The 26,617-nt window shown below is 48.5% G+C and overlaps 1 protein-coding gene across 2 annotated transcripts in view; it reads right to left on the minus strand.

Annotated features, from left to right (window-relative positions):
* Positions 1 to 3,927: 3,927 nt before the first annotated feature.
* The window catches only part of NRG2 (neuregulin 2), a 161,732-nt gene continuing 139,042 nt past the window's right edge, over positions 3,928 to 26,617 (minus strand). For both annotated transcript variants that reach the window (XM_017825651.1, XM_017825650.1), the window contains 6 exons: positions 17,159 to 17,182; positions 12,969 to 13,071; positions 11,939 to 12,062; positions 10,564 to 10,691; positions 7,860 to 8,084; positions 3,928 to 6,489 (listed from right to left, as the gene is read on the minus strand). In XM_017825651.1, coding sequence (XP_017681140.1) covers positions 5,832 to 6,489; positions 7,860 to 8,084; positions 10,564 to 10,691; positions 11,939 to 12,062; positions 12,969 to 13,071; positions 17,159 to 17,182 — 1,262 coding nt within the window. In that variant the 3' untranslated portion in view covers positions 3,928 to 5,831. The remainder of the gene's footprint in view (positions 6,490 to 7,859; positions 8,085 to 10,563; positions 10,692 to 11,938; positions 12,063 to 12,968; positions 13,072 to 17,158; positions 17,183 to 26,617) is intronic.

Below are 26,617 nucleotides of genomic sequence, written 5' to 3' on the forward strand. Positions count from 1 at the left end.
GAATTGGTCTGAAGCAGAGTTCCACCATGTGCTGGCTCGATCCCAGATTTCACAGCACCAGAAGGCCAGGCTGATACAAGTCTCCACCAGCACCTGCTGCACAAAAGCCAGGATTCTGTGGACAGGCAGCACCAGAAAATGGCAATTCCTTTCCACAAGTGGGGTACAACCCCACCCATCCTCCTGGGGGCTGAAAGCACTGGCCTGCCTGTGCTTTGGGTGATGACTCACCCCTGGAGCAGGTGTGGAAAGATAGGCTGCTTTGGGAACACATTCAGGAAGCCTTCTCTCTGACTGGTGCATCCCAGGTGTGTCTGTCCATGTGCAGCCTAGAGATTTATGGGAGTAGAAAGGTACCAACACCTGCCTTGGGGGTTGGACATGTTCTTGGGGGAGAGGAAGAGTCCAGGGCTACACTGAGTGGCTGTTTCTCCAAGGCATCATTGCTTTCATGTCAGGTACTGTACAGACATCCCTTGCTCTGCAGACCTCCAAGATGCTCCTACTCACATGAAGTGTCTGGTGTCCAGACTCCACAGTGGAAGTTGGGAGGAAACCTGGACCTAACTCCTTCTCTCCAAAATCCCAGCTATATTTTGTACTTCAGCCTGCCCTTTCTGAGCATCCCTTCCAGCAGGCAGTGATGTCTCCAGTGTGTTTGAGCTGCCACCAGGAGCAGCTCAGCTCCCTGGTTGAAGGTGCCAGTCTGCCATCCTCAGCTTGCAGAGAAAAGCAGGATCTTGCAAAGTCTCCTCTGGGCACCAGGAAAAGGCCTCAAAGCCTTGAGACTCACCACCCCATGGATTTGGGAAGGGGTGGCAGCTAATGTCAGATAGAGGCAAGACAACTCTGAGGGTAAAACTTGCACTGAGGGTAAAAACTTGCACTTCACTCTGAGGGTAAAACTACCAGCAGTTTGCCAAGTGCACAAGTCCTGATCCAGGATCCAGGTTCACACACACGTGCAGGTGTGGTGAGAACATCTCATCTGCACAAGGGCACTGAGAACAGCCAGAATTCCTGGTTTGACCAATCCACATCCTCAACTTGTGACCTGAAGGAAAATAGTTCTTTCCCCCCTCCTTCCCCCTCTGGAGGTCAAGGACTCAGCCACCCACCTCTAGGAGAGAAGAGCAGCATCTCAGAGGAGTTAGGCAGCCACATCCTTTTCTCTTCCTGCAGGTACCCAGATGTGCTTTCTGGCACATCCCCAACCTGTGCCAGCCCCTCTAGCAGGCACCACGACTGCTCTGGGTCTCACACAACCTCACCTGACAGCGGTGGTTCGGCCTGACCACTTCTCCTGGACACACCACCAAATTCATTTCAGAGGGACTTCTTTGTGGGGGAGGCTTTGTGATCCCAAAGCCAGGATCTGGTGCTCCTCTCCTGCTTGTATCACCTGATCTGTGTCAGCAGAGCAGTTCCTTCCCCTCTGGGAAGGGCAGCAAAGGCATCGTACATGCAGAGCAGAGCTGGCAGGAGGCTTCGGTGGCTCCCCCCACCTGTGAAAATCGCTGTGAAATATTTACGGCCAAACCCTGGGAATACACGTGGCTGGAAATGAGGAGTCTAAAAATAAACCAGCCAGGGGAAAAAGGAGAGAGATACACAGGCTTCCTTCGGAGGCAATCGGAGAGAAAATTGAAGTAGCGTAGCTGCCTCTAAATATAGCACACAATTATGGGAATCAAGGGGCACGTTTAACAAGAAATCACCACGAAAAAAATCCTGAGGCTGCCATGGCTCTGAGCTAGTGATGCCTTAGCAGATGCAGAGCATCACAGATCCCCGCAAACCATGGAGCAGGGAAGGATCCCCCTGTGCAGGGCAAACCCACAGCTCCTTTCTGAGGGACCCAGAGAGCAGAGAGTGTCAGGGATGCTTGGTGGGGATGAGTTGCATTGAGCACACCCTGAGGTTTGGCCACATGGTTGCTCCGCACCCCAGGGTTGCTCTGCACCCCAGCAGGAGACTCAAGAGCTGCACTTTCTTGTAATACAGATGCTGCTGTGCCAGCCTTGGGGGGAACTTCTCCATGAATGGAGCTCACAAGCTCACAGATTCTGAGGAGAGCCAGGGCTGCTTTGGGAACCCCATGGCTCCCTACCTCTCTTTTCTATTTCTCTGTTTTCCTCAGGGATAAGCCTTGGTGATCTCCCACATATGTCCCTTCCAAGGGGTCAGGTGCTCTCTGTCTGTTCCTGTCTACCTCACTATGCTCCAGGAGCCACTGGAGGAGAGAAGATGGGAGATCAACGGCAGTGGGAAGTTGGAGTATGTCCCAAGAGTAACGGGAGAGTGGAGAGCTGCACCGTACCACTGCCTTCCTCCAGCAAGGCTTGGGGCTGCACAGAAGTGGGGCATGATGTGTCCAAGGGTTATGTGGCAAATATCTCCCAAATCAGGACTTGACCTTTATCCTTTGTCCTTTATGCTTTATCCTCACCTTTTATCCTCAGTCCTTTATCCCCAGTCCTAGACATCTAAGACCTCCTTGGGTGACATGAGCCCCGTGGCAGGAGGGCAGGATCCTTCAGCCTTTAACCTTCTGGGAAATCAGTGTTGAGATGCCTTACTGAGGGTGAAGTGCTGAGCCCTCTGGTCTGTCTGGAGTCCCCTCAGCACATGTGATGGGTGTTAGGGGTGGCCTGTGACCCAGCAGGGTTAGCTCCAAGGCAATGGGCATCCTGGGGGGGGAGTTGGAGCAGAAGAAGCCCAGGCTGTGGGTGTGATTATCTGGGCCTTCAGCGTGGGCAGCATCATGAGGGCTGGGGGCTTCTCTCATGGCTCTGTGCATTTATAGAGTCATAGAATGGTTTGGGTTGGAAGGGACCTTGAAGATCATCTAGTTCTAACCAAGATCATTGAGTTCCAACCTATCCATTTCCACAGGGTTGTCTCAGACCAGTGTGTAGCAGATCCCTCTCCTCCTAGGGGGAATTCATCTGGGACTTTTGGGCACCTCCTCATCTCACTGAGCAGGAACAAGGGAGTGAGATCTGAGCTGGGCTGAGCCATGAGTTCCCCCTCAGGGCCTGTGATGCCTGTGGATACACTGTGTTGTCAGTGAGTCCCCTACAGGGAGGCTATCCAGAGACATGGATTTGCCATGGGAGAGCTGAAGAAGGGACCTGTTTTGTGGGTGGGCAGGTGCTGCACGACAGCACAGCACTGGCAGGGTTGGACCCAACACATCTCCACTCTGCTGAAAAAAGTCACTGAAATGGGTGCTAGCATGTAGCACATGCCACAGATCTTGTCCTCTCTTGGAACAGCTAAAAGCTGCCACATTTGGAGTTAAGGAGGATCTCCTGGTCTGCAGTTGGAGAAGGAATGAGATCCACCCGAGGGATGTGAGGGTGGCATTCACTCACCTCCTAATCCCTGCAGTGACGGTCAAATATCCATGCCAGGTAGAAAAACACCTACCTATGGGTCTCTATGGGCATAAAGATCTTTACTAAACCAGAGCATCATTCATATGAGGAAAGGATGAGGGAGCTGGGGCTGTTCAGCCTGGAGAAGGCTCAGGGGGACATTGTCCATATGTATAAATACCTGATGGGAGGCAGTGAAGAAGAGGAAGCTGGACTCTTCTCAGCAGCGTCCAGTGACAGGACAGGAGGCAATGGGCAGAAAATAAAAAAATAGTAAATACAGTCTAAATGCAAGAAGACACTTTTTTGCTTTGAATGGAGCCAAGCACTGACAGAGGCTACCCAAAGAAGCTGTGGTGTTGCCATCCTTGGAGACATTCAAACCCTGACTGGGCACAGGCCTGAGCAACTGGCTTTGGGTGAGCTGTTGTAGCAGGGAATTTGGAAGAAATCTTTTCCAACCTCGACCAGTCTGTGATTCTGTGGATGGTACCTGTTACAGCTCCTCACTTGCCCCCCAAAGGGCCTGATATTAATGCAGCCCACAGCTTGTTATTTCTTATTTTATTTATAATATAAAAAATGTTCAAGTGTTAAACAGTCGAGAGTTCTGACATTCAGACAATCCAGAGCAAACTTTGACAATCATCTTATGACAAATTAGCAGAGTTTTCTATCTGACCCCATCATGGGTGAGGAATAGAGGGTTTAGTTACTTTATTGCTAAAAGTTAAATGAAATAATACACTGTCAATTGTTGTATTATCTTCTCAGTCACAGCTTCACCATGCATCCAATCTACAGTATCTGAAATGCAAAGGACATGCAGAAGTAAAAATATAAAAAGAAAAAAGTCAGGCTACAATGTAAACAGGTTTGCTGCAGAGAACTGAGGAGAGAGGGGCACTTCCACGGGGGGTGCTCTGCCGCCTGGACACGCAGGACTGTCTCTTTGCGCCACAGAGCCGATGGCCAGAGCTGCTCCGAGTTTGGAAACGCGACGTCCGTCGCCGATGGCGGGACGTGACAGTAACAACTTTCTTTACAATACATGGCACGGTGGTAGGGGAGGATCCCTCGCTGGGCTGCCCCACACAGGGCCCTTCCAAGCCAAGGCAGGGGCGACAAGAGGGGCCAAAAGTGCTCGGGGTCCTGCTGAACCCTGAGGCAGCACAGCCGGCGACCACCCAGCACTGCGGCCGGGGGGAGACGCGGCCGTGACACGCCTTGGGACCACCCTCTGGGTGTCCTCCTGGCAAGGATGTTGTTCATGATGTCACACAGGACACCACAGCCCCCACAGCCCTACGGCACCGCGGCACACGGTGCCCCGGCCAACGCCGCGCCGCGACTGCACCGCTCAGCCAAGGGGGTGCCGTGGCCAGCACGGCACCGGCACAGCAACACAGCCACGGGCACCAGGGCTGGACAGAGCCCACCCTGCTGGGAACACCACACACTGCCTGCCCAGGATGGATTCAGCGACCCGGATTCAGCAGTACCTGACAGGGTGTGATCCCCCCACGGGTGTGATCACACGGGTGTCTGCCTTGCCTGACCACAAACCTGTGCCAACCCAACTCCAGACCCACAGGTGAGATGGCCAAAGGTTGGGAGATACATTGTGAGGGCTGCTGCTGCTGCTGCACGATTTCATTTTGTCTTCCTACCTGTGTGGCAAAAGAAACGTTATTTCTTGCTTTTGGGTTTCTTTTTCTCCTGATTTAAGCGAAAATACAAGTATTTTACAGGGCAAGACAGATCCCCGCTAGACATGATAATGGAAATGCTCCCACTCATGTCCTTAATGTGTGTTTAAACAATACTTTAAAGAATAAGATCATTAATAGCAGGGTACGGGGGGGGCAAAGTGGCGAGGCTGTTTTCTTCTGACAGAAGAGCGCCCTTGTGACGGGTTGTCTCCCAAACAAAAATCTATGATCTTAAAAATGCTACTGAAACAGAATCCTCGGCATGAATCCCAGCACTAGCATACAGCAAAAGGCACCACGATAGTTTTGTTTTCTATTTTTAAGTAGTCAAAAATTGGCCCACTTTTCTTTTTTACTTTATTGTTTGTTTTCTTTTCTTCTTCTTTTTTTTTTTTTAAATCTTTTTTTTTTTTTCTCGGAAGCTGTAAATCAAGACATTACATATAAATAGAGATTCCCTATAAAAAAGTCATTGTCGTTAGCTATTATAAGACAACTTTGCTAAAATGAAAATAAAACATTTTATTTGTTATATTTTTTCCCCCTCTTTTATATAAAATAAAAATATTTATTTTTTTGTTTTGTTTTTTGTGTTTGTTTTTTTTTCTGTTTGTTTGTTTGTTTGTTTTTGTTCCATGGTTTGTTTTTTGTTTGTTTTTGTTTCTGTTTTGTCTCGCCTCCCTCCTCCGGCCTCCTCCACGCGGTTGTGTCTGCGGGTGCGACGAAGTCTGGGAGGTGCCTAGAGAGGGTCGGGGTCCGGTTTGGGCGCCACGTGTGCCAGGCTGCTGCGCCCGCTCTCCCCGTGGGCGCTGTGTCTGCTGCAGGAATAGTGAGTCCGGCTGTCGCCCGGCCGGTGCAGCGGCGGCGACTCTGTGTGCGCCGCCTCATTGTTCTGAGTGCTTAGGAACGGGGTGCTCTCGGCCACCAGCTCCTCGTCAGACTCGCTGTAAGAGGCGCTGCTCAAGGAGAAGGAGTCCCGGACGGCTCTGGCTCTGTGAGGGATGTGCCCGTTCAGTTTGGATTTTTTCCACCGCCTGTTGCTGCTGGCTGTTTTCTTTGGCTGCTCTAGCGCTGTGACGTACTCCTGCGTTGTCTCGTACTCGTCGTCCTCTGTGATGCGGAAGGGGCTGGAAGGAAGGCTCCCCATGCTGTCGTTTAGGTAGGTCTTCCTTTGGTAGTAGCTGTCGTACCTCTGCGTGTCCTGGAAGGGGAGCTGGTAGCGCCGCAGGAGGGGCTGCTGTTCCTCCACGCGGAAGCTGATGGGAGCCGCCGGCGGCAGGGACACGGCGTGCGCCGAGTTGGGGGAGGTGATCTCGAAGGTGGGCACCTGCGTGGTCATCGAGTAGTGGAAGTCAACGGGCGACAGGCGTGCTGGGGTGGTCAGGGCCGACACGTACCTGAAAAAAGAACACCTCTGTTTGGACACACCGAAAAAAACCCCAAAACCATCAGCTGCGCCCGCGCTTTGCCGAACACCCGGCCCGGGGACCCGTGAGGCCTCTGGTGCACCCGCTCCTGGAGCTCCACAACTCCTGGGGAACTAGGCGGAGGGAGGTTGCACTGCTGGGCCAAGGGAGGGTGAGCTGTTGCTTTTAGTGGGGCACTAGGACACTGTGCACTGTGCATCCCCAGGCTGCCCCTCCAGAGGGACTCGGCATGCAACTCCCGCCCGGAATCGTTGAGGCAAGGCTTCACTGCCTCTCATCTGCCTGCCTTCTGTTCCCTCTGGAGCTGCCAGCCTTCTCTCCAAGCAAGATCCCCAGATTCCCTCCCCCTGCTCAGGCCACAGATGGGGAAAGCCTGGGCATTGCTTACTCTGACTTAGCAAAAATCTCATGTCTCAAAAATGCATCTACCACTGTCTTCTAGTGACAGCATCAGTGTGGCCATCCATGTCTATTCCAGCTCCTCTCCAAACAGCCCTTCCTTTGGCATCACCTCTTTCTAAGGAGCAGATCTCATTTCCTCTCAATAGTCCCAGTGTTGTCTCTGCCCAATTCCATCTGCCCAGGCTCTCTGGCTAGTTCAGCATCCTTTTACCCCCGTGTTTTGTGAAGTATGAGATCTCTGTACGAGCTGGGTCAACCTGAATGGACCAGGGACAGGGATGAGAGAGCAGGAGGCACTGGCTTTCTGCTCTGCCCCACGGACAAGTCCCACTGCCTTGAAGGGTAACTGCCCATGTGGCCACCCAGCATCACCAATGGCTACCTGCAAAGGGCTGGATCAAGAGTGGAGATGTGCTTCTGCACCATGAGGAACCAAACCAGGGGAAGGACAACTGTTACTGCTCTTGATGGTATCTCAGCTCTGCAGTTGTGCTCCTTGGAAGGCTGGGTCATACCAAGCCCTATCCCACTGCTGTGCCCACATACAACACCCTGCTCACCAGGGCATCCAGGACTGTGCTGAGGAAACACACCTTGTCCCCATGTACCTGAGGGCCAGACCCTGCTCGAGCTGCCAGCCCACCAAGCTGCCTGGGGTGCACTCTAGAGCCAGTTTTTCTTCACCAGTTGCTGACTGCAGCCAGGTATTTTACACCCCTGTCATCCTTGTGCTCCAAATCTAAGTTGCCACCAGGTGAGCAGGATGCAGTACTGGCTGCTGCCCCTACCAGAGTGTCCTCCTCTGGCAGGACAGAGTTGGAGTTTCTCCAGTGCCACCGTGGGACTGCTGCTCTAGGGCTGGGAAGGGCAAACATGTTTGTGTTGTGCACAGAGGGCACAGCTCTACCCTGCTGTGGCACCAAGCAGTGGGGTCTGACCTCTCGCTGTGGGGTGAGTCCCGCAGGGAATCCACCGAGTCCCGGTACTGCGTCGTGGGCCTCCGCGAGTCCTCGATGCAGAAGGTGGCCCCGCGGCGAGCCCGCGCCTCCACGCACGCGGGGCTGTTGCATTTGCTGGTTCCCACAGAGGACAGCATTATCCCAGACTGGGAATCTGAAGTCAGGCTCTCCGTTCGCTCCAAGCTCCAGGTGTGGCTTTCGTGTCTGTGGACCAAACCCCGAGTGGACAGTGAGCAAGGAATCCCCTTCGAGGTCTTCTCCAAAGAGCACTGCTCACACTCAGCTCTGCACCTCTGCACTGGCATCCCCTTTCTCTCTCTCACTAGGATATGTCTGGCCAGGGATGTGCCCAGCTTCCCAACCCTACTTTTGATTTGCCTTTCTTTGCTACTTCTTGGAGATATCACTAGAGGACAAAGAAAGCAAAACAGTGCATAGAAGATATTTATCCCACTACTGAATAAATGGCCGTGACGGGACAGCCTCTGGAGGGAGGCCAGTGCAATCCTGATTTGTGCTTGCAAACCATTCTGGGTGTGGAGCAACACATTGGCCATGCCAAGGCAAGTCAGCCAAGTTTCTTCAAATGTGCCACCAGCATTGCCAAGTGACAGCCCCTTTGGAATTGCTACCAGAGAGAAGCCAGGAGAAGCCACTCAAAATTAGCAGAGAGAAGTGTACCAAAGAGAGATCTGGATGTTCAGTTTCCACTGGTTTATAAAAGATTTTGGCAGCAAAACACTTTCAAGGTGCTAGACAAAAGCTATGATATGCTGGCTAGACCTTGCTGAGCACTCAGAGCCTCACCTGTCCTAGTCTGGGGGGAAACAGGACATCCCACAGGGACTCACCGGTGTCACACGGGGCCACCTGCACACCGGGGTCCCACCCACACCACGGCCACCACATGGCACCCTCCATGGCAGAAATACAACACCTCTGAACTCCCAAACTGCACCAGGTGGAGCTGTGCCGGTGGAGGATTTTGGGTGGGGGTTTGCAGAGGAGAGCAGGCCTCATTAAGACTTCCCAAGAACTTGTTAATTATTAATGGCTCCAGGCACATGCTCATTTATAACTTCAAACAGTGTCCTCATTAGAGGCACTGATGGAGTAAAATGGAGCCTGATTATGCCAGTAGTTTGCCTCTGGCATGACTTCAAGAAGCACCTGCTTGCTGCACTTGACTCAGGAAAATTAGGTGGCAGGTAGCCAGGGCCAGAGGCTACGCAAGGTAGGTTCCTCCCCACAGCTGCCATGTGCTAATGCTGCCCTCCAGGCACACCTTTGCTCTTCAGGAGCTGCCCAGGGATGGCCCAGGACTTTGGAGCGAGCATGGAAGGCCAGCAAAGTGCAGCTCTGCCAGCACAGGAGCCTCTGCACACCTGGCTCAAGCTTGCACACACCTATCCAGGGCTGGGCTGCAGAGTACAAATTCAAAAAACCTGGAAAACACACCGTCTAGCTCACGAGGGGTGGGATTTCCCTGGAAAAATCTGTCATTTCCAGCCCATCAAGTCATTCTTGGCTCCCTCTCTGCTTGCTGGAGGTCTAGCCAAAGGAATCTGGAAGGGATTCACCTGAAAACCCAAGTTCAGTATCGGAAGTTGATCTTGAGTACTTGTTCAACCCTGACGAATGTCTGAACCCTGAGGAAACCTGCTGGGAGCCACCTATGAGCTTTAGCTGAAAGAATTCTAGGATTCCTGGATGAATGGAGACAAACCCATCAGGCTAATGAAGTACATGAGCCAGTCACGTATCAGGAGCAAGGGATCTCCACGGAAAACACCGTCACTTACTGGAAGAAGCACAAGAGCTGAGTAAGAGGAAGAAGTGGAGCATCCAAACTCAAAACAGCATAGGATTCTCCTTAGGGCATTTGAAACACTTTTCTTAACATCATAAAAATAGGGGAGTCCTTTTGCAATTTAAATGCTCTCGAAAACCATGAGAAGTTCAGCTTCCAAGCCATGCAGCTCTTCTTCCGACAGTTATTTTGAAATTAAAACAAAAAATACGTCTCATCTGTGTCACAAGAAATATTGGCACTCTCCTGCTAGACCCAGTTTTCCTGAAAGCCTCAGAAAGACTTCCAGTGAGAGAGGTGCCACCACCTCAGAGGCTGAGATTCTAACACAACTCTCTGGACTGTGATAAATCGTGCAGGAGTAGCGGTTTTTTTGGTGAAAACCTGTGAGTTCCAAGGCAGACCCTGACTCTGAGGAACTGACCAAAACATTTTGTGATATTTTGTATGCTTTGTCTTCCACACAGCAAATACATTCTAAGTATGAAACAGCCTGTGTGTGCTTCAAGAATTATCTCAGGTGGCCAGTGTGCTGCAAATATAACTTGCAAAGCCTTTCCTACATGAATCCTCCCCATTTGGGTCTGTGCAAAAAGCATGGAAGCACAGCTTGGTTTCCTCCTGTTTCCCAGCAATGTCAGGGCTGCAGGTTCCTGCTGGCACCTCCCTGCAGGTCAAGGATCCCACTTTTCCACACCTCTCACTATCTAGCTGTGCCTGCAAAGACCTGCAGCGTAGACATGGCCCACATGCCAGCGCAGAGCCAAACATCAAATGAAAACAGAAAGCGAGGTGAAAGGAAAACCTTTTGAATCTCACAGCATCCTAAGGCAAACAGCAGGAGAAAGTTCAGGGGAAAATGGTACACATCACCTCTGGCTGGACGTTGGAGTGGCCGTGGAGCAGTGATGAGATGGGGAGCAGGAGTGACTGCCCGAAAAGGTTGTCTCTGTTTCCCTTCGGATCACGTGCTCGGTGGCAGAAACATTCTTAGAAATATACTGTAAAACATGAAGAACCACACAGATCAGCCATCAGTTTGTGAATGCTGCCACAGAGAAATTCAGCTGGTATTTCTGGTGAAATCAGGTGAGGATTGGGTGAACCCAGAAGCTCCACAACCTATGGGAAAAGACAAGGAGGGTGAAGGCTCTTCTCTGCTCCTTCACTTTGAACATGGAAAGAGGCCATGGCATGGGGACTGCAGAAGGGTATGGAGAGACAAGGGTCTCCCCAGGGGACAGTGGTACCATGTGTAGCTACTGAGCAGAGACACGTGTCTGCCCACAGGAGGTTACACCAGCAAAAAGGGAAGGATGTGAAATCTGTCAGAGATTCGAGTCCTACAGAAACACCCAGTGTGATCCAAATATTTGTGCTGAGATATTCCTTCATCTATCAACCAGCACTGCTTCTCACAGTGACACTAAGCTCCCTGCAGGAGGCAGTAATTTAGGGCTAGGGAACTGTGGTTCTTAGAATTCCCTTTCCCTCTTCCTTCGTGGCTGGGATTCACCCTAGCCAGATTTTACCATCCAAAGGGTGACCCAGCAGAGCTCACAGCTGATTCAATGGACTCATTTTCCTCAGTACTTCTTGTTTGGCTCTGCCTCCCCCTTCCCTTTTTCTGACCCCTTCCAAGGCCTTGGTCCAGCAAGGCACTTAAAGCCATTGAGTTTATGGGGTTTGACTGAAGACACAAGAGTGGCCGAACTGCCCTTCTGGATCCAGTCCTAAAGACTTAAATCATTCTCTTTGGTCTGACACTGGCACCCCATCAGGTCATCCCACCTTGCCCAGGACACAACTCCTGGCAAGGGCACGTGGGCTGATGGAGTGCTGACCAGATGACCATGACCTGCTTCAGCACAACGTGGTCACCACGTCAGCTCTGGTCACTGCCCCGCTGATCCCATTTGTCATCCCACAAAGTGGGACTTGACGGGATAGCTTAATAAACAGGAAACTTTGGGAACGTCTCTCTTAGTGGAAATCAGAGTCACACTTGATTCATCAAAACAAGCCTGTCCTGAGTGCCCAAATCTCATCCCGTACTTCAAAGTAAAATCACATTTCCCTTCAGATGTTGGTTTCGGAAATGTTTTTATGCGGAATTTCATCTCTTTGCTTGAGTTTGTTAGTGTTTGGCTCCTCACGGGCTTGCACACAGATGTGTAAGCACACACACACCCACACCAAACCCCTGGTGGAAAACAGCCTGCAGGGAGATGGAGACAGAGGGTCTTACATCAGCCATCTGGATTTCCTCGGGATCCAAACGTGGATGGCTCGGCCCGTTCGCAAGGCTCCGGTTCTGATGGGCAGGGCACATGTTCTGCCGCAAGTGATTATGCATTTGTTTCCTTTGCTTCCTTTAAAACAGAAGAGGAAAAAAAATCTATTAGGAAGACTTCTCTCGTGGGGCTCTCTGCCCCCACAGACAGTAGAGGAGGCAGGTCTTGGACACATGGATGTTCCCATGGTGTTTGTGGGAAGTTGTAAACAAGAAGGAACAAGGCATTCGACACTTGACACGTTCTGCTGCTTTTCCAAACAAAAGGTGAACTTTTGTTATCATGGGCAATTTGGGAAGCTGGACCCAGGGTCCCTTTTTCAAGACAAGGTCCATCCCAATGCAGCAGAGGCAGGGACACTATGGTGCTGGAGAGGAGGAGAAAGGTGAAGAGAAGGAAAAAAGGGAACAAGTCTTGGCTTGGCCTTGGTGGAAAGGCACTTGACCTGTCCTGCATGAGGGACAAAGTGGTAAAGCTTACCCATGCCCCTGGCAGGACACCATGTCCCAGGGACACCCTGAACTGAGATGAGGGGCAGGCTAAGTAGGGAGAAAGGTGCTGTCCAGGCAGGAAAGGTTGGCCATAAAAGAAGTTACCAAGCCTCTTGTTAAATCAAGATCGCTCCAAAAGTCCCTGGAATGTACACAGCTGAGCCCACAACTCCTGCACAACAGGCCAGTGTGCTTCTGCTGTCAAAAGGTGAGCCGCTGGCTTGGGGCCAGCTTTTCCCAGTGACACAGCATCACCTGGCTGGGCAAAATGGTGCTGTTTCAGAGGATAAGCAGATGGTGCCAGGAAAGCATTCTGCTCAGGCACAGCCTGGAAATGGCTTCACTGGCCTCCTGCATGAGACCTTCCTGAGAACACCGCAGCAGAGCATCTCCTTAAAATAGCATTTGGGTGAAAAGCAGGAGAGTGTGAAGCATGAACACTGCCACTCACTAACCTCTGGCCAGTTCTTGTCTGCCAGCCACCCATACTCACTTGGTTTTACAGTAAGCTACCACACAGACGATGCCCACCACAAGCAAGGCAACACAGATTCCCGTGATGGTTAAAACTCTCTTCTGGTAGAGCTCTTCTGCTTCTGCAAATGGAGAGAAAGGATTCAGTTACAAATGGAGTCCAACAGCAGGGGTACCTCTGGCTGCACAGGAACCAGCACTGCGTGTGGGTAAGACAGAGGACAGGGCTCGGGCACACCTCCTACCAATCCACTGCCCGTCTAAGAGCTGCCCCAAACCTGAGCCCAGCTGGCCCAACCTTACTCACCCCTCACAAGACCTTCACTCCTTTTGTCTCACTGCACCTTGGCCCTCTCTCACTCAGTAGCTCACCCCTTCTGCACTCACACTTCTCACTTGCCCTTCTTCTCCCACAGTGACTAATCTCAAGAAGCCCCACGACTCTCCTCTCCCTTCCAGCAGTTCCCCCCTTTGTGGTGCCTTAGTCACCTACCAAGGAAGCCCCCGAGCACCCCCCACTCACCACGAGCACACGTGCCCTGTGATGCCCTGATCACAGGCTCTGCTCTGACGGGCTCAGAATGCCTTTGCCTTGCAGCTGCTGCATGCCCTGGAGCTCGGTGGTGTCCTAGAACCACTGAGCAACAGGCCCCAAAGCATGTAGGTGCTGAAAGGGACATCCTAGAATGGTCAAAAAGCAGCATGAGGATGGAAAAGTGACAGCGCGTTCGACAAAGAAAAGGGAGTGGACTAATTAAAATACAGTAACCAGTGATGGAATTTTAATGGAACCCTAGGAAGCGATTCATTCCATTGCACCAGGTAGCTCAGAGGCACACACAAAATACAAGCAGCTTGCTGCTGCTTCTCTCAAATGTCACCCTGTGTCATGGGCCACCTTTCAAACCAGAAAAGTCACTTGTGTCAAAACCCAGACCATGCTGGAAGTGAGGTAATTCATCCCCGTCAATCAAAGCTCCCAGGAAATGCTTGGGTATCACTTGGAGCGTAACTGAGCTACACCTAGGCAGTAATCCCATGGAAAGGACACCTCTTCCTCTGTGGCTACACCAGAACAGATGCTCTTCTCGGTGGCATCCAGCAATTTGGTTCTCCAGCTGGATGACTGGAGAAGGATTCAGTGCACAGCTGCCATGGGTGTTTCAGTTCAGGACCTATGAAGGATGTCCTCGTGCCCCCACACTATGTGTTAATGTTCAGGTTATCGGGGTTTGTGCCTTCTTTAATATTCATTGAAATTTTTATTTCATACAGATTAGTCAGTAAGAGTCATGCCATGGTTGCTGTGCTTCACCACACCACTCAAAATACCTTGCATGGATTTTATGAAACACCCAGTGCTACCAAACACTCAAATACAAAACCAGAAGAGAAACAGGTCTAGGTCTGGGACCAGATTTTAGCAAAAAAATTGAGGGGGAAGCAATGAAACCTCCCAGGTGACTGAATATTTAGAACAATTCCAACCTGCCAGGTTAGGAAGGAAAAAGAATTTTTGGAAGAAAAAAAAAAAAGGCATTAGGAAAAATGTTCACCTCTTTATAAGTCTCAAAATGGGAATGGAGAAAGGTTTGATGAACAAGGGCTGAGAATGACAGCCCTGGCACGAAGATGCAAAACAGAGCTTGCTTGTGGTTATTTTCCCTGTAATGAACCAGATGGAACTGGAATGGGGAAAGGACCCACTCTGGGGTGAAACATCTCCTTCAGTGATGTGCTTCCCTTGTATAGGTGCCCTATTCCAGGCATCAGCAACCATGGCAGACAAGTTTTCTTGTTCTTGCACACCTCTGGGACTGGGATTCTACCAGTACAGCTCTTTTCTTCTGACAGGAATTTCAGAGATTTTGTACGAATTAGGAAAACCAGGTAGGGTCATGTCCTGGTTACAGATGGCACTGGGCAATAATTTTGCTACTACTCAGCAAAAACTGCTTTAACAAAAAAAAGAGGCTGGACAGGAGGTCTGTTTTGACCATGGACTCATCCATCAAGCCAATTCTTCCAAAGATTCTTCACCAGCAATATATTTTGCTACAATGACTTTTTTTCCTAAGCACAAATCATTACCTTTGAATCATGGAGGAGAAATAAAGAGCAAAGTCATCAAAGCTATGGTTTCTTGTGGTTTTGTTGGGGGGTTTTTGGGGTTTTTTTTGCCTATTAGATGACAAAATTCTTCACCCAAGGCTCAAATCCCAGTCTCTGTTCTGGTGATCATGTCAATATGGGACCCTGACTCTGACATGTCTGACTGTGCTGAACCTTCACCTGAACTGCACAGGGAATGTTTCAGTTCATCAGAAATGCAGATTCAGCCTCTCTGTCTTGAGCTGACAGCTCTGCTGCGTGAAGCAGTGAAGTGTGAGGCTGTGCATCACTGCTGCAAAACTAAAAATTGAATGGCCTGCTGATAGTAATTCAGCTTGGCTCCCAACATCTCATTAAAGCTGACGCTCTATAACAGCACCTTCATGTTGCCCAAAACCGCCTCGACAGCGACAGACAGAAAATAAGAGAGTGCACACTACAGTTCTGTATTTGAGCAGGTAAGATCCTGGAGCAGGACTTGTCCATTTGTGTCTCTATGCTCTACAAACACCACGTCTTCATCAGCAGCATCGTCACTCTACAGCAGCAAACGCTATGAACAAACCATGTGGTGCCACACAATGCCGACAGAATCACAGTCCAGCCATGGGGTCACAGCAAGGCATGACAGTGACAGACGAATGACAGAGAAGAGACGACTGCAGACTGGGAACAGGATGTGTGCGGTTCTGTGATGACATCGAGAATGGGTGAGGAAAAGGACAAGAGGTCAACAAAAAAGGGATGTCAAAAATCCTCGATTTCAAAGTTGATTTAAGTGTATTAGCGTTAGCAGCACCGCTTTCTCTGAGACACCTGACCATGAAGTTCACGCCTTTTCTGCAGTGGGGGGGAACTGTCATCAGTCCTGGGAGATCAGGCATGCAAAAACTAGAGGAGATAAGCATCTCCAGCTTCAGCTAGTGCATGTCCCTCCACCTCAGGGGCCTGAGAGGGCAATTTAGGATCCAGAAGTGAAAGACTGGTGTCCCCATATCTCCAGCAAATGGAATGGAAACATCTTCATATGAAGATCTGCTCTGGCTGACACTGTTGGATCAATGATTTTAAGTTAAGTGATAAATCACAGAATCATCACAGAATCATAGAATGGTTTAGGTTGGAAGGGACCTTAAAGCTCATCTCATTCCAACCCCCTGGGGCACCTTCCACCAGACCAGGTTGCCCAATCTCTCTACTCTCATCTGACCAGCCCTCCCTGCTCTTGGCTTGTACACTCCAGGGAAACCTCACCTCAAGGATTTGATTTCCCAACTGCTTACTCAAAAGGTAACTTGATTTATTTCTAAAAAAAGACTGAGGAGAATGGAAGGAAAATAATGTGGTTATGAGCAGCTGAGCAGGAGTGGGTAAATGCCCAAAGGGGATATTTTTACATCATTTAAGTTTCTGCAGTGTTTTTCCAAGCTTGCCACCTTGGTGCTCAGCATTACACCCTCCACTTTCATGGGGAACTAATGACTTCCCTGGGATCTAATTTTCTAGACTAACTCATCTCATGCCATCTTTTTTGGAACAGTTTCCTCCCAGTTAAGAACCAAAAATGAGCCACTAAAATTTGGGAAGAGGAATGGCAAAGCTCATCCTGACCCTTCATAGGATCCAGTGGAGGTTATTGCTTGTGGAATGGCAATTTCTGTAGGAGCCTTGATCTTCCTAAAATTTGCCTTCCTGTTCCAGGAACGCCTGCCCCTGCTGGCAACTTTTTGGATGGACACAAACTCCTGCTTTTCAGTTAAATACACAAAAAGGTGTTGAATGGAGATGTATGGCAATTGTAACATCCCAGTCACGCCACACACACCAGGCTGCTGCTTGGAACAAAGAAAAAAGTGCTGCTAAAAATAAATACACATGCTTTTTAATAGGTTTACATTTAGAATTTGTGATTTGCTTTGTTTCTGGTTTTGTTTTGCTTTTTTTTGTGTTGTTTTTTTTTTCCCAATCCAAACATCTATGTTGGTGCCAGGGAAGTGAACAGAACAGCTGATTTTTTAATCATCCCATTAAAGCCATAAATATAATGTGGGAAGCTCTTAATGGCTTCTGATTAATAAATGAATGGTTGTTCCATACCCTTTAATTCAAATCCAAGATGCTCTGCCAATGCAGAAAGAAGACAAGGAAGAGAAAGAGAAAAAGAAAAACAGGTCTGTCAGAGAACTCTAAAATACAAACACACACACCGTGCAGTTACAGCAGGTTAGCTTTTGGTAGCTCAGCAGCAGTCACACAGACACTGTATGCTTCAGAGCATTTCAAATCCCCACCATGTTATGCAAAGAAAGACCCAAACAAATTGCAGTGGAAGTTCATTATGAATTCTTTCAGTTAATTATGAATTCTTTTGAGATGAGCCATGTTTGTTAGTACCTGATATGGAATTCACAGTTTAGGCAGGGGGAAGGAAAAAAAAAAAAAGGAAAGGTACACTTGTTCTGAAACAACTCCTGACAGGTCAAAACACATAGAGACTGCAGGAACCTGGGAAAAACCCATTCCTTCCCTCTCTACAGGCCAGATCTGCCCTGCCCGGGTTCCCACGCCCCTCTGTGCCCGGGGGCTCAGCACCAAAGGACACAGATGTGTGGGGGTGTGCCCCAGGCCCCGAGGCTTTGCCAGCCCCATTCTGCTGCCCAGTCTGGTCTGGGGTGCACAGTGTCACCAGCACAGGGCCTGCCCATCTCCTGGTGGTGTGTCAGTGGTGCCAGCACCGCTCTGGGCAGCTCGGGGCTGCCTCGAACCGCCGGCGCTGCCAGGGACGAGCTGCCCGGGCAGGGCAAGGAGTCCCTCGCAGGTCTGAAAGTGCAAATTGCACTGCAAGTTTCCCTGAAGCCTGTGGTCTTCCCAATTTCACTTCTGCTGTGGTTCTGCGTTGTTTTAGAAACACAAGCATGCTGCAAAAAAGCCCAGATTGCAGCATCTGCTTTCAGATTAACATTCGTAACAAGTGCGAGATTGCAGATCATCTTGCAGGGGCAGTGCCAAGCACAGGAGTTTACCCAAAAAAAATCAACCACACAGTTATCCAAAAACAGCTATCCCGGATTTTAGTCATTTTCCTGCTACAGACCTCTCCTAAAGACAGTTTTTCTTACACAAACATTAAAGTTCTCCATACTTACCGCTGTACACAAAAGTGAGCTCTGCTGCTCCCAAGCACCATACACACAAGATTATTTGCAGCTTGGAGATGTCCAGATTTAGTTACTATGTTTTCCATAGGAACTGCTTTGTGCTGCACAGAAATATTGGCTTTCTTTTGCAATGCTGTTCAAAATTTAGGCGGGGAGGGGGGAATTAGCACTAATCATTATGGACATGTAAACACGTGTTCTAAAGCAGGTTCTTCTCTTCAAATCAATGCTGATGTTTGGGGGTTTTTTTTGGGGGAAGAGGGTGGGAGTTGGGTGGCTTTTTAAAATTTTGTATAATTTAAAGGCCACAAAACCTGGCTGCTCTCTGTTTCACATCTCACATGTGAAAAAAAACTCTTAAAAACCCTCCAGAGTGCATTTCACAGGCATTTTGTACAAGTTGCAGTGACATGGACATAATGTGGTGGGCAGCAGAGAACTGGACAGAATATTCATTTTAAACCTCTTGGTTATCACATCCAGCCCTGACCTATTCCTGAGTAATTCTATCATTGCACACATTGTTTTCCCTGACACTGACAAATGCACGTAGAGATACATCAAATTTCAGCCATAAATCTAAGCTGATGGTCCATCTGATAGCTGCATACTGCCTATCTTGCCACATTTCCTCCCTGTCCCAGGATTTGCTGCAACATCTGCAGATACAAATGGATGCAATTCAAAACATTTTCATGAATTTTTTGCCTGAGGAGCTTGAGCCTTCCCATTGTCCCTCTCACACGACAACTGTCTTTCTTTTGGCTCCCCAAGCTCAGACACAGCTGAGATCCCTGGGTCTCAGCTACAGGCTCCCTGAGCAGGAGAGAAACCATGCAACCACACAGCAGCTGGAGTGTACCTGCCTCCCTGTGCCTGCAAACCCACCAGCAGTTCTGCAGGTGGAGGAAGCCTTTCCCCAGCCTGTGCTCCTGTGTCTGATTCCATGGCTACTCAACCCTTCTCCAGCATCACTTCAGGACACAGACATTGCTTCTCTATCACCCATAACTGAACACATCAAACAGGGAGTCACTCTCCCCTTCCCATCCCTCAGAGTTCTTCCCAGCATGGGCAGGTATTGCCCTCCCTGCTGGGATGGTGAAGGAGGAGACACCTCAAGAGCAGGCTGGAATTTGGAGGGTTTGTGTTCTCTAAAGAAGAGACTGTTCAAAATAATTCAGCACTTTGCAATCCAGACAGAGGCTAATGAGGTGGCCCCAGCTCTGCATTCAGCAGAGGGGCATCATCTTCACAAATGTGGTTTACCACATAATGTGTGCTGATTTCATATCAACAGCATTCCAGCTGGTACCAAATATGTTTGAGAAATCAAAATTTCTCCTGGAGACAACCACTTGTTTTGGAGCAAAAAAAATTTTCTTGACTGTGCACCATGGTTGAAAGAAGTCTCTTTTACTGTTCTAAGATGTTTATCAGGAAGAGCAATATATCCTTAAAAGCTTTGGGTAATATTTTCTGCTAGGTGGAGAGGATGCTCAGCATGATCATATAGTCACCTGAGTTGGAAGGGACCTTAAAAATCATCTAATTCCAACCCCCTGCCATGGGCAGGGACACCTTCCCCTATCCCAGGTTGCTCCAAGCCCTGCCCAACCTGGCCTTGGGCACTTACAGGGATGGGGCAGCCACAGCTTCTCTGGGCAACCTGTCTCACTCACAGCCAGGGTCTCACCACCCTCACAGGGAAGAATTTCTTCCCAGTATCCCATCTCATCCTGCCCTTTGTCAGTTTGAAGCCCCCTTGTCCTGTCACTCCAGGCCCTTGTAAATTGTCTCTCTCCATTTTTCTTGCAGGCTCCTTTCAGGTCCTGGAAGGCCACCCCAAAGCTTCTCTTCTCCAGACTGAACAATCCCAATTCTCTCAGCCTTTCCTCATGGCAGAGCTGGTCCATCCCTCTGATCAGCTTGGTGGCCTCTGACAGATCTATTCAGGGGTGCCCAGAAACCTTTGGCCAAGAGTCCCCTCTGCAACCCTTAACCCCACAGCAGGAAGCAGGAGGTCCAGGCAGGTCCTCCAGCCCCTCCAGACAGGGATTCCCCCCAGGCAGTGGGGAGGTGTTATTGCACCCCAGGCTTGTGGCAGAGGGAGCCTTTGGGATGGCTGAAATGAAATGGATGAACCCCAGCAGCAGAGACAAACTGACAATGCTGTTTCTCACCATCAGACAAAAGGCAAAGTCCTGCATTCACCTCACCTGCAGTGCCTTTGTGACTAAGGTTTTGTCTATGACGTATTTTACTTATTTTAAAAGATGGACAGACGAAAAACATTCAATCTAAAATATTCTTGTAGGAGTAACGCCGCAAGCGAGATGATTCTCATTGATCTGTAGATTTGTAGGATGATTAGGAAGGATAAAATCCTCAGCAAACAGCTCTAAAAAGTAGACCCATGCTCATTTGGACTTCAGGTTGTCCAAGAATGTTGACAAGATGTTTAGTTACTATGCATTATTCCCCCCAAACACGCTCTCTGGAACACAGAGCATGCTCCAAGGCATGAAACAAAGTGGAGAATTGACTTCTGAGGGCCAGCAAGAAAATAAATTGATAATAATTTTATTGATAATCGGTTGTACTGACAAGAATAGCATTTGCAGGACCCTGATCCACGTTTCTCCCAGTGGGTACAGGGAGCAATGCAGGACAGTGGGACAAGATGGAGAAGAGGACCCTGTGCCTGTGTTAAGGACTGGGCAATACATGGAATCTTCAAGCAAAGAAAGTCTGTAAACTTTCCCTAATCTCCACAGACATTTAGCTTGTCCAGTACTGTAACAATAAAAATCATTTGGTTGGCCTCAAAAATCCAGATACACAGCAACAGGGTATTCAGAATCTTCTGTGGATGAGCATGCAATTAACTTTAGGACATCCCAAAGGGCAACCTGTACTGCTTCCAGGGGAGAGGAATCACCCTGCTATGAAAAACCACAAACACTCTGTAATTACCCAGCCACACCAAGCATAGCCATCACCCTGTAATTCAGTGGTCAGCAGTTATCATGTCACTGAAAGGAAGCTGCAGAATGTCTGTGGAATTTAAAATGCTGCTAAATATTGGTTTGGGGGTCAGATGAGTAAGAGGTAGAGGAGGAAGCAGAAAGGTAGGTAAAATAAAGTATTCTTTTGCTTATTGCAATCACAGCAGGTAGAAAACTACTACTGAAAAAAAGGAAGTGAACAGAGAAGGTAAAATTCAGATCAAGATCTCCCCAGAAGAGCTTGAAGTGGTTCATTTATCCCTCTGCTCATGAGGACACTTTACCTCAGCATCAGGAGCAAGGTTTCCAAACCCCACCCACCAGAAGGGTCACTTCTCCATGTCAGGGTGATGACCTGACCAACACTCCTCTGTTTGTGACTTCTGAGTGCAAGGGATCATCCTTCAGAGAGACAAGAAGCCTCTCACCCAATAAACCTACACTGCTCCACTTCCATGCTAGTTTAGCCAGAAGCAATGGAGCCAGTTGTGGGAACAGGTTGGAAAGAAAGCTGCTCTCCCAATGGATACCTGGAAATCCTGCTCTTTGCTTTCGAGCAGACTAGTAGGAAAACTCCAACTATGAATTGAAAATCAATTTATAAAGAAACCACGATTAAATATGGGGTAAAAATGAAGAATATGCTAGATGACATTGTATATGACTGTCAGCTCTATTCTAGGGTGGCTACATACTGCAACTTTAATTGGGTCACAAAGTAGAAAAGGAAAGTGTTTCACTAACCAAGATGATGAATGCTATGACATTTGTTCTCCAGATTGGTGATGATTATTTGGGGACATGAATAAACAGCAAAGTTAAGATGAAGTTTGGGGTTCCACGGACAAGAGGCAAGCATAAATAGAAAACTTTACCCCAAATTTCTAACTTGTTCCATAAATCACAAATGGAAAGAATCCAAATGTGCAGACTTAGGAAATGTATAAATGTTCCTGCTGAGCAGGTTAACTTTTAGTATCTCAGCCCCACCAGGAGTGAAATAGCTGCCAATGTGTTTCATGAAATCTTTAAAACCAGCCAAGCCCAAAGCCTGGCAATTTATTAGTAAAATTCCAGGAGGATTTTACAGAGACCTGAAAAGCTGCTTGTAGAAGAGAGAATATAGAGTTAGATCTCGATCTGATGTAAAACAGGCAGCTATGGAATACAAGGTGCCAGCACAAGCTTTTAAAAAAAAGTTTCTTAGAAGTAAGGATGAATTTGGACAGGATGAATTGTGTCTTCTGGGAATTGCTGCAAGCCATGGCTGTGCCTATGAAGGAGACAGCTGTCCACTGGGTGAGTCTCCAGCACCCACTAGAAGCTCACAGAGGAAATTTCTGATTCTTTTGGATATTGCTAAACTTTTCACCCAGGTGTGCCAGCAGAGAGGAAAATCTGGCTGCAGAGGCTTAATGGTCCGTGGGTACCTGTGCTATGGATTCATTCTGGCTGTGGATCAAGAATTTGATGTGTTCTGTTCTCACTAATGCATGGACAGCCAGACAGAGACACCTGTGACCTGTGACCCTGCAGGTACCTGTACCACAGCACCAGGAGCCACCTAACAGCTACACCCATGAGTTTGTCTGTGGAGACATAGAAATTTGAAGACCTTGATGTGAAAAACATATTAGCAAGAGGATTTAATGACTCATCACCATGGAAATAATTCTCTCTCTTCTCATCTACCAGGTCATTCCTCTCTTTTGTGTAGAAATTGCAGACAATCACTGTTCTCTCAGCTCAATGCCATTAATTCTCCTTCAGTCTACATTACAATTGCTACTACAATTAAATGTTGATTTAATGTCCCTCAGTTATATTGTGTAGCCTCTATAAGGCTCTCTTCTCACAGGTTAGTTAAAAGCTAAACAACACGATCTCCTAACCCTGATCCATCAGCCAATTTCTTATGTGTGGGTGGAGGAGCGTGCACAGGGACCCGCTGAGATCAGTGACATTTCATACTGACAAAAGGCACCTAGACAGGCTAAAGTCAGCACATCCTAAGTCAGGACATCTTTTTCTTCTCAGATATGTACCTTCCAACTATTTTAACTGGAGTGAGTGAGCAGTTGTTTGCTCTGACATCTCCCCTTCCTTCTGCTGGTAGGTTTTCTGTTTCGATGACTCTGGGAAAGCCATTTGTCCCCACTGCCCTACAGCTGACCTATGATAAACAGGACCCAGCTTCAAGTTTCCCTGGATGTGGGGTTGCTATGCCTCAGTGTCTCAGGGCCCTCATCTGCTTTGGGTTATTGTCCATCACTGGTGGCAGCTCAACCCTCGCCACTGCAGCACGGAAAAGCCACACTGCCTCAGACCTCCTTGCAGTGTGAGCCTTGCTCAGAAACAGGCCATCAGGGTGGCTCAGACTAACTCAGGCTCAGCCTAAAGGCAGGCTCAGAGAGCTGACACAGCCAGGTACCACAGCTCTGCTCAGAAGTGGCACCTGGCTGGGTCAGAGCTGTGGTGTCTGCACTTTGCATCCATTTTCCCAGGTAAGTGGCTGTTTTAGAATGCTTCACTTTTTTTTTTTTCTGCGATATCTCAACACATTCCCAAGCTAAAATGTGAAGTCATAAGCTGAACAGGAACCACCTGCTGACTTGAATCACTTGCTTGAATCCTGCTGTTGCAAATTCCTACCAAAAGCAAACTCTATTCATCCAAACCAGGGCTGAGTCGGGACTGGCTGGGGGGTCTCCGAGCCCAATAATACAACTCCTAATGAGTTCCTCTGTACCAATCTGTCAGAAAACAGCAACAGTGTGAGCGTGACATGGAAAAAAATCTCCAAGTTTAACATTTCCTCTTCATTTTCAAGCAGTGGGGTACATACCCAGAAGGGCTGGCAGTGGGTACCTGCTCATAGGGTTGTAACAGTGACATAGAGAAACATCACATGCAAGAAAACCTATCTAAATACACCCAATTTTCATCTTAATGACTGCAGTGGTCTAGCAGGTGTTTTGGGCAATCAAATCAAAACAAACCTCCAGAGCTACCTGTCAAACAGACAAAGACAGCCTGAAGTCGTGAAGAACATGGGGAGTTTTACATGAGCAAAATCTGAAAAAGGGTTTAAATTGGAGAGATAGGAAGCTGCTCCCAAAAGGAAAGTACACAACATCTGGCATGATGCTGGGATGCTGCACCATCTCCATCTGTGGCCCAAATTCAGCAAAGTATCTGCCACACCTTTTCAGAACAGTATCTGCAATGTAGCTCACTGCAAACTCTCCCTCAGCCCTGGGATATACCTACTAAAAGTAATTTAAATATTTATTATTTATATTAACGAATCAGAAGGTTCCAATCTAGGCCTGGAAACCTAAAATACCCCAAATACATTTAAAACACCAGCAATGTAGGTGTCCTTATTTACTATTTAAGTATCTGTCAAACACTGGCAGTGTTATCAAATCATGAATCAGGACAGAGCTATTTTATTTCCAGTGGAAATGCCTGAACCTCATTTAATCTGTTTTGGCTTTTGACCTGTCAGAACCCATGTGGGATGAAGCACTGAGCGAATTACAGAACAACAGCAACTTCTACTGTGCCCAGGTTATTGATTAAAGTAGAAGGTAAGCATTTGCAGGGTCCACACTCCAGTGAAATGCCTTTCCTATTCAGAAAATCAGCAAGTTCAGTGCAAGATTTTCTGCAGTGCTGCCTCCACTTACATTACCCAACTGTGACCTGAAAGTGAAAACAGCTATAAACACATATGAATCATCTTCTTACGTGAATTTTGTCCAAGTTCAGGCAGGTAGCCTGGATTGTTAAGCTGTTTTTACCTTACTATGCTGTGGTTAAAGCAGAGTTGAGGTAGGAAATGTACACGTGTCAGTTTTAAAGCTGGCACTGTTCCTTTAACACGTGAATAAAATTAAAACAAATCTCAGCCCCATAAAAAGCTGGATTCTGCAGGCTGAGAAAAGAAAAACAAACAAACCACACAGTTTACTCCTGCAATGAATGCTCTGAAAAAGGCATTTTCCTGACATAAAACTCATTTCCCCCCCTGTTTTGGTTTTGCAGCATGGTAGCAATAATGTTTAAGCCTGTTGGACACCACCTTATGAAAAATGACACAAATCAGTTCACCAGGTGAGCATCCCACTGGTGTTTGCAGCCAGGGGCCCTGACACCAACGACTTCCAAGTGGGAAGAAACCCTTCTGCACCACGTGAAAGATCAAACCAGAACATTTTGTTTTGTCGTTTTAGAGAGATCTTGCTTGGATGTTGGACCCTGGGAGGATAAATCAATGGAGGTTTCAGCTTCAGAGGCCAATTTGGAACAAAAGGAAACGTAAAAACATCGAGCTGTCCCAAGGGCCTCATGAAGTCCATTTGCATTTGTCTGTATGCTCCACGGAAGGGAGTTTAATTTGAGCACTTGCCAGCTATTAGCACGTGCTAATGAGACTCCTGCTACTGCCAGTTCAGGATGGGAACTGCAGGATTCCTCACAGAGCGGTGGGAGAGGGGTACTGGCAATCAAGGAGTTATCCTGAAGAGGCATTTCTCCTCTGGTTCCCACTAATTAAAGCCTCTTTCGTGGCTCTTTTTGAAAAGCCTCTTTTTAAACCCACCACTTGTGGTGGTCCTAGTGGCCAGCATGGAGACAGGATGGGTTACAGGGAGGGTCACAGGATGGGGCACAGCCAGGATCACCATGGCTGATTTCCTGCACTATAACTGTGTCTCCTTTCAGGTCAGTCCTTACCCAGACCAGGATCCCACTGATGCTGGGACACTGTCTGAATAAGGACCCGGAAAAATTATCCACCTTGACCAAAATGAGCTGATGATGTCTATGAGATCTGTAGGAACGGGAAACTAGAAACTGGGGAGCATTAAGTGCAAAGGCTCTTTACAGCTGTTGAATATGTTAAGGTATTGGTCACTGCAGTGAGACACAACCCAGCTTGCAAGGCTGACCAAACCCCTGGGAGAGACAAGAACATCTCCATGTCCAGGAGGGATGGAGAACTCCCTGACATGCCCAGCTGGCAGGTTTAGCCTGTATCCTGCCTGACACTGAGGCATGGGAAGCCCTGAGGCAGTGGCAGCCACCAGCGTAACCTCTGGGTCACGGGCTGTGAAGTGATTTCATTACAGTCACACCCTCGCTGTGATTTCCTCCATTGGTACAAGGAGACTCACTTGCCATCCCCAAAGAGTGACAGGAAAATACACATCTCCTGCCCTGCCCAGCACAGTGTCTCGGGACAGCAGTGCTGGCAGGCACAGCTCCACACACAGCTTGTCTCACACAGCACACCCACCACATAACCCTGGGCCTCGTTTGCCTTTTGCCTGAGAAGAGCAAGCAGCGTTCAGTTCAATCAGAAATGAAAGCAAAGCCCATTCCAA

Source organism: Lepidothrix coronata, unplaced genomic scaffold (genome assembly GCF_001604755.1).
Source record: "Lepidothrix coronata isolate B3197 unplaced genomic scaffold, Lepidothrix_coronata-1.0 Scaffold121, whole genome shotgun sequence".
NCBI classification, from domain to species: domain Eukaryota; kingdom Metazoa; phylum Chordata; class Aves; order Passeriformes; family Pipridae; genus Lepidothrix; species Lepidothrix coronata.